This window comes from Glandiceps talaboti, chromosome 3 (genome assembly GCF_964340395.1).
Source record: "Glandiceps talaboti chromosome 3, keGlaTala1.1, whole genome shotgun sequence".
Lineage (NCBI taxonomy): Eukaryota > Metazoa > Hemichordata > Enteropneusta > Spengelidae > Glandiceps > Glandiceps talaboti.
In genome coordinates, this window is record NC_135551.1 from 31,580,090 (window position 1) to 31,589,030 (window position 8,941).

The following is an 8,941-nucleotide window of genomic DNA, read 5'->3' on the forward strand; positions in this document are numbered from 1 at the left end:
CGCTTTCTGCTGATATTCAAAATGAAATCACAGAGGCAGTGTTAATGCAGCCATTGTTATACATTCTAACAAAGGTTATTTTCCTCAAAATCGTCATTGGAAACGAATGCAGTAGATTTTAAGTAAAAACAAGAACCACTATTCATTATACTTTATTTACAGTGCAATAACATCGTAACTTGGAGACGGTGTAACAACAAACCATTCTACTTCAACCGTTCCTCCACACTCTGGTGGTATCGTGGACGAAATGAAATGTCGTCAACATTTTATAACGGCGCCATCACCGACAATGTTCGGAAACGTTAATTTATCTTTGTTAACGGTTTGCAAACTGTGGTTAAAGCACTTCAATGGTGTTTTGGATTTTGAGTAAAATGATTGAAAAAAAATAAAATATACGCGTATTTTCACTCATTTATTTTGTTTTGTTGTTCTTTATGCGTGTTTTTTTTGTAAATGCACTGAACTATGTTTTATTGCAGGAAACGAAAAGATAAATCTACCAAGATTCTTATCAACCTGTGCTTTGCGTTATTCATGGTACTGCTGATGTTTCTAATCGGTGCATTATTTGTACAATTGGCACCAATCATACCCGAACTCTGTAAGACTATAGCTGTGTTGTTACACTATTTCCTATTGTCTGTAATGATGTGGATGGCATTGGAAGCAGTCCAAATGTATCTTTTACTCATCAAAGTATTCGACACGTACATAAAACGATTCATGGTCAAGTTTTGTCTGATTGGGTGGGGTAAGTATCATATTATTATATTCACCATTAAGTACAGATATCTGAAGCCAATTTTGTTTCTGTTCGTAAAATGTTAGCTCGTGCAGAGGATTATCGTTTGTTGTTCGCACAAGTATGCTTTGTTAGAGAAAGCCTGTAGAAATTATATTTAGCATCGCATAAGTTCATTTCGTTCTTTGTGAATATTATATGTCCTGTCTAAATAGACTATAAAATAATATCAATACTGAGATACGAGAAGTGAAACCTTCAACAATTAAAACTCTAATGGAGACTTTTTCTTTTTTGCTGTTTGCAGTTATTCCATTGGTTATTGTCAGCATAACCTTGGCAATTGACACAGATAACTATGGATACCAAAACAAAAAAATGTAAGAACACTTTGCTTTGTATAGATAGATTCCCATTTGATGATTAAGTTATATGTTCAGTGAATTATCTGTACAGTTATAAACACACACGCACGCACGCACGCACGCACACACACACACACACACACACACACACACACACACACAGTTATACACACACCATTAAAGGGACACACGCTGAACTTTTTAAAAACGTTTTTGGCGTAATTTGTTACTCTATATTTAAAAGGGTACTCGCAGTATTCTACTTACTGAAGCGCAAGCATACTTAACCATATCACTTGCAATAGACTGAACTTCAAGTTAGCATTAAGATATAGACGACCTGATGACGTAATTGATTATACGTATATGTCAAGGAAATCCCTACTATGCACTCAACTGTTCTAACAATGCCAGAAGACAATTATAATGTAATAGAAGGCATGCAATGACGTCAACATTATACTCAAATTGTTTGATAGAGGTTTTATGACAAAGTATTTTCACTTGAAGTCGTAAAAAGCTTATGTACTCGGCTTGTGCCACTTTAACATTTGGATAAAAACAGCTGTGAAGGGATTAGGATTAGCTTTCTATCGCTAGTCTTGAGACCATTTCTGATGAAAACGTTGATACCCTACTCAAAGTATATCGTTTAATGTGTGTTATTTTTAGTGATAAAGTTTGCTATTTTCTTTTGTTGCAATGAATGGAAATTGAGTACTTCATTGCTGAATATGTCTAGTCAAAATAGTAACAATACAGTTTCATTATCATGTCTTAGGTAAAATAAAAACCTACTTTTGTTGGTTCTCTTGTAATCTATCCCGTAGAGAGAACGTACAAGTTGTATAACAAACGTAACTTCCATAATTGTAAACTGATAATACCAGCGATTTATTTATTCCACATACAGCTGTTGGCTGTCTAGAAATGCGATGTTCGGTGCCTTCCTGGCCCCAGTGTGTTTGGTCATTGTCTTCAATAGTATTATCTACTGCCGTGTCATCTACCAAATATGTGGACTGAACTCCAAAGCACTGACAGCCAATGAACGATTTACAATAACAGCACAGTTGAGGGCTGCCATCGGCTTTATGGTGATCCTGGGACTTACGTGGATACTAGCCATCTTTGCTATCGGTGATGCAGGTTTAGTCGTCTTGTATCTGTTCGCCATATTCAACACTCTCCAAGGATTGTTTATTTTTACATTTCACTGTGCCATGAAGAAAGAAATTCAAAACGGGTGGAAAAAGACGTTCTGTAAGTGTATGGACAATAAATATAAATCAGGTGAGTTATACGTGGTATGAGCAGATGAGTACTATATTTAGTACCCTATATAGTTACCCATTCCACGTCATTTCTCTAGGTAAAAAGACTTTGTTTTGTTTAAGCCAGCCAAATTCACTGTTTTGACCTTCGAAGGGGAACGCCACTCCAGGAAATAGAGACATTTTTATAAAACATGGGTTCTGGAGTCATTTCATGATTTCATAAAATTATTTGCGATTTCAGAGAAACATCAAGTTGATCTTGTGCCTTTATAGGGTACCTTTGCTATGGGCTCACTGGCTATTGCATCATGGCAGATATCGATGTGTACAAAATGCTATACACATCAGTGTGAAACAGCTATCTCCCATGATGCAATAGCCCATATAAAAGGTACCTTATAAATGAACAAGATCAACTTGACGTTTCTCTGAAATCGCAAATAATTTTAGGTAATGGAAAAATCATAAAATGACTCTCCAGAACCCATACTTTATGAAAATGTCTCTATTTCCTGGAGAGAAGTTCCCCTTTAAAATGCTTGGCTATCCCAAGAAGGTGGGATTCATAGTTCTCGTAGCATACACGAATATTTAGAGACGGTGGTTGCTTTTCACAAGTTGGAATAGCAAGGTGTAGATATATGTTTATACATTTGTTAGTATACAATCTCAATTTGAATTAAGGCTTTTCAATATCTTTCCATTACTAGATGCTACTGACTCATCAGGGAAGTCAGCACTCAAATATCGTGTTAACAGTGATACGAATGAGACAGATGTTAAGATGGGTAAGGAAATCTTTGTTTTCACTAATAGAATTATATAATTATGTATTATATGTGTGTACATTGTATCACAGTGTCTGGATATGTCTCTCTGTGTTAGAGTAATCATGGATATATACTTATAGTTTTACTTAGATTTTAACAAAGGGAAAGGACTTTAATTTTTATAGTATATTTATCTGTACCAGCATTTGTGAGAAATGCCCTGATATTTTGCTCAAATGTATTTTTTTAAATTGCAGATAATAAGATTTAGATAGACATACAGAGATTCAATATCGGGGCGTAACTCCCGGCTTTATTTTGCATATCACTTTCGATTAGTTCGAAACGTGGCCAAGTTGCTACAACCTCACTAACACTAAAAATCGCAAAATTTGCATTCTTGATTCTGTCATTGTTTAACTTTGAAAGACCTTGGACCAACCTTTCATCCCAGAACAGTTTTTTAGTCAAACCCGTTTTATTTTTGCTGTTCTTTATTTGCAGATTCTTCAACTGCATCTACAGACAATTTGTACCATAGGAATGGGAATATGACCTCAAATGGTGACGTCACAGCTAAATGTTCAGGACTGTAGAGAAACAGTATATAAACCACTACGGTGTATGACGGCGTTTTATCAATGGAAAATACAATGAACATTAACACCATATACTATAACATGGACAAATGTCTATAACCTAAATTGTCCTAAACCCAATATTTTTCGCCGTTGAATACTAATTCCATTTCATTCCATTGGTATAAAACAGCATCCATTAACAAAAAAGTACAGTGGCCCCAAAGTGACAACACAGAACACAATTATTGTGTTTTATTTATACGCCATCGTATAAAGAATGTCAATTGACCGTACATGATACAGACGTTTTGAGCGTAGTTGTCACGCCAGCCTTAAAATGTGAAGCAATGACAGGAAATGTTTCAGACTGAGTGATATGTCATTATTTCAACACAACCGTGAAAAACAGCTCTATTCACAGAGTAAACCGCGTGACAAAATGCTGTACACTTTAATAAGCACATCACTGAGCCTGTCATGAAAAATAGCCAAATATATCATAGTATTATCGTCACACTTATTGACGCAGTTGACATGATAAGATAAAAGGTCACTTTTACTCTTAAAATATCATTAACGGGACTGTAGCAATTGTTATGCTGTAGTTTACTTATCACCCTGATGCGTTTTTACAGAAAAAAAACAGACTGTTTATTTTACAATAACACAATTTTTGTTAATGCCAAAAAAGGAAAAATTGTTTCTCATATTTCTAGAGATCGTTTTATAATCAAGACGTAGTGTACAATAAATGGAAGGGGTCAGCACCAGTAATTCCATATATACAGAACACGGGGTAGTTTTCAATGTTATGTTTCATTGTTCACATTTGAATAATTGTTTCATCGGACACATTGGAATAGATGGAGTAGGTTACAACCAACATATCAACATAGACATCACATTGGTTACAACCAACATTTCAACATAGACATCGCGTTGTTTAATACCAGCTTCAACATTGACACCGGATTGGTTATAACCAGCATATCAACATAGACATCACATTGGTTACAACCAGCATTTCAACATAGACATCACGTTGTTTAAAACCAGCTTCAACATTGACACCAGATTGGTTATAACCAGCATATCAACATAGACATCACATTGGTTACAACCAGCATTTCAACATACACATCACATTGGTTACAACCAGCATATCAACATAGACATCACATTGGTTACAACCAGCATTTCAACATACACACCACATTGGTTACAACCAGCATTTCAACATAGACATCACATTGGTTACAACCAGCATATCAACATAGACACCACATTGGTTACAACCAGCATATCAACATAGACATCACATTTTATCCAGCTTCAACATAAACGCCAGATTGGTTAAAACTGACACTCAGTTATATCAGACATTTCTTTTATTTCGAGATCGAAGTTATATATTTTAAGATACCCTTATACATTACCACATTAAATAAATATTTACATTATCTGGTTGTACCGTTATACAGTTAAATAAAGGAGAAATACAAGTAGACTGATTTATTGCTTTCATCAAATAATACACTGTATGGGCCTTATATCCCGGTTAAAAAGAATATGTTTACAATGTTCATTCTACATTTTGAAATATTATTTGATAGGGTTTATATTTACATGCATAAGAATTATGTTATATATCGAAAAATGTATATTTATACAAGAACATGTTTTTGTAGCTTTAATTTCAGGTAACTGGAAATATATATAATCTCAAAAAGGTATAGACATATAGACAGGCAGACAGTATTACATACATACATACATACATACATACATACATACATACATACAGACGGATGGACGGATACATTAAACTAATAACATAGAGGAAATGGTGGACATCACTTTAGCTGATGTCTTGATTACTCGTGTTACCAGTCTGAAACCGTTTATATATTATTACTGAATTGAGTAGAATTGTAATAAAGTTTAGCATTTATGCCACATGTCAGTTATAAAAATCATTTTACGACCTGTGAGTTTGTATGTGTTCCATATCATGTGTCATCGCTTGTCATTGTTCTCATGTTTGATTGTGTCCTTGTTTCCATGGCAACGACATAAATTTTACAGTAAGCTACATTTTTGTTTTGTCATTTTAGAATAAAGAGAAAAAATTGTAAAAAGTTTACATCACGTGGTAGCTACATGATCACGTGACGAGATGTCTCTACTGTAAAGTCGGATACGTCACCAAACCCAGAGGTTATAGTTGACCGTATTGATACATGACGTATATCGAAGTAATAAATATTACGAATTTAGAGTTGATGAAATTATGCAATGATGGTTTTTAATAATTGATAAAGTATTTAACGAGTAGTGAGTATGGATTGGGTATATGCCTTATTATATGTTTACCGTTTCATATGAGCGAAATTTCACATTGTACTCTAAGTACACTGCACGCTGCTTTTCAAAGTAATAGTTTATTTCGTTTCTTGATTGATTTGTCTAACTTTTACAAGCTCAGAGTACAAACTGTAGGTTATTGAATATACAGATGGGTGAGGTATAGAAGAGAGCTTTCAAAACTTTCCAACATTTTATTATTGACAATAAAACCAGAAATAGAATCAACCTGATATATTGGATAGCGAGTGTTTCACTTCCTTGAGTGATCAAATTGATCTTGGATGTGGTCAGTGTATGAATTCGCTCTTTACAAATATAAAATGAATTTTGAAACAGGAAATAACGCATTGTGAAATTGGACACTAAAGTGAACTACTGAAGAATAGGAATCGTGATGTCTAAACTTGATATGATACGGGTAAAAACATTAGATGACACTTCCATTTAAGTGACATAGAAGGTGAGGGTTCGCAATGAGTGGTACAAAGGTCAGAGAGTTAAGGAAACCATTTCCCAATCTCTCTCTATAAGAAACCAATACGATTTTTTACTCTTTCCCGTGGGTGGATTTCTCTCTGTTCACAATAATCCTCTATGTATGTGTTGTCTTTGCTGGTATCGTTTCGTCTATATGCTGGCTTTCATTCTTGTAATCTAACAAGGACTATACTCCTAATCGACTAAATGGTAAGTACTGCATTGACACATACATGTAAAAGGTGGCTAGACACTATAATATTCATTTTTTGTATCTTCCTTGCCAGTTGAAGAATAAACGGCCTGAACATAATGTATGGGAATGTCTCCATGAAATGAAGTACATTTTGTATTTGTAACAGGCAAAATATGAAGGATAATGTAACAACGTTAACTGCAATGTGATAAGCTGACTAAACGTGATATTTTGTTATAATTACTATCACATAAGTGTGATGTCATATAATTTGATGTGTTATGTTTTAGGCGATGTGGCGTAATTAATCTAAACTTACATAAGCTTTCGTCATTTTTTACATTATTAGTTGGTAGCTCATAGGGTGAAAACCAGATATCAAACTTTCACCAATCTCAGATTGAAACGAGTGATCACAAACACTGAGTAATAGTGTTTCAAGGCATGATGAAGTTAAAGTTATCAAGTTATGTTCTTAATTTGCTGTTATGGATAACTATCATGGTTGGCTACATAAGAAACGACAATATTCACGATTCTCAAGGTATGGAGTTAGGTTACCCACTTCATAACAAAATACTTCTATTGCCTATGACTACATAATAAACATGCCGTATAAATTCATGAAAACAAATACTAATATCTTGCGACAATTTTTTGGACTTGGTTGTATAATATCCAGATGTCAGTTGTTCATCTTTCATCACTGTTCCACCATCATTATGTTTCCTGTCATCTGTTTTGCTTCTTTAAAGTTCGACACTAACTCCAACATTTTCGAAACCATCTTCTTTGATATCGTAAGTTTTTTAAGAATTCGTCAAATACAATACTAATAAATCTTTTCGTATCTCTTCTTAAGTGATTCTACAAAATGTTCCCAATCTTATCAATAATTTGACACCATTGCTCACCATTAGTTTTTTATGTTCCCTCTTTGCAGCTACAGATTTAACGTTAACCAGATTTTTGTAATAGCCATTTATTGGTTTATTGTTTTATCCTGCTGTTAATATTATGGTAAACTGTGTCTTATTTCCAGGAATTATCTGGGTTAGTAACAGCAGTTTCTGTGAAGGGTATCTCATTGTGAACCAATCAATGAATTGGAGTGACAGTGTAACTTACTGTCACAATCTGAATGCAAAGCATGGATTCCATAGTAAATTAGCATCTTTTGACTCTGTACATGTTTTCAACGAGTTCAGGAAGTATTTACTCAAGCAGCGATTCGGAGATCCTGTGTATGAATATTGGGTTGGATGTGATGATCACAAGGACGAAGGTAACTTTACATGGGGGTTGAATGGATCGAAGGTCGACGAGATGTATTGGGCACCTTCTCAACCAGACAATGCCAATGGGTGGAAAAGTAGCGGCCAACATTGTTGCCAATTGTGGTTAGTTTTCTCTGGTCAAACTATAACGCACCTTATATGGAATTTGAAGCATTAGTTGTTATAAAGATAAAGGACACGTATTTTCCCATAAGGAAAGAATGAATGAACGAATGAATGAACGAATGAATGAATGAATGAACGAACGAACGAACGAATGAACGAACGAACGAACGAACGAACGAACGAACAAATGAATGGATGGATGGATGGATGGATGAATGAATGAATAGTATCGAATTGAAACTTTTGTTCCACTTGAAAATTGACCTGGAATATTACGTTTGTGTCCAGAACAATACTATGGTTTACCCACACAGATGAATTTTCATTTCAAGATCAAATATGAACCAAGTCATGTTAGATTTGAAGCATGCATTACAATATTACTAATTACCATAAGTCATTAATATAAATGACTCGTTATTGTTAAAGTTACACTCTTTACAGGAAAAGTGCGTTTTGTCATCCGATATGGTCAATGTACATACAATATTTCATGAAATTTCAAGATTGCATTCTTCGAATATTCCCAACCACGAAGGATACTTTATTATACAAGCAACTCATTAATACCAAAAGCTACACCAACAAGCAGTATAGTGCACATACATTTTAGTACTGTCCAAGCAGTATAGTGCACATACATTTTAGTACTGTCCAAGCAGTATAGTGCACATACATTTTAGTACTGTCCAAGCAGTATAGTGCACATACATTTTGGTACTGTCCAAGCAGTATAGTGCACATACATTTTGGTACT

At 34.5% G+C, this 8,941-nt stretch overlaps 1 protein-coding gene across 1 annotated transcript; it reads left to right on the plus strand.

Moving 5' to 3' along the window:
- The first annotated feature begins 663 nt into the window (after nt 1-663).
- Nucleotides 664-5,522, plus strand: LOC144432676 (adhesion G-protein coupled receptor G2-like). The gene is made up of 5 exons (XM_078120941.1): nt 664-757; nt 1,056-1,128; nt 2,027-2,406; nt 3,101-3,178; nt 3,665-5,522. The coding sequence occupies exons 1-5, from the start codon at nt 682-684 to the stop codon at nt 3,754-3,756; spliced, it is 699 nt and encodes a 232-aa protein (XP_077977067.1). The 5' UTR covers nt 664-681; the 3' UTR covers nt 3,757-5,522.
- The last annotated feature ends 3,419 nt before the right edge of the window (nt 5,523-8,941 follow it).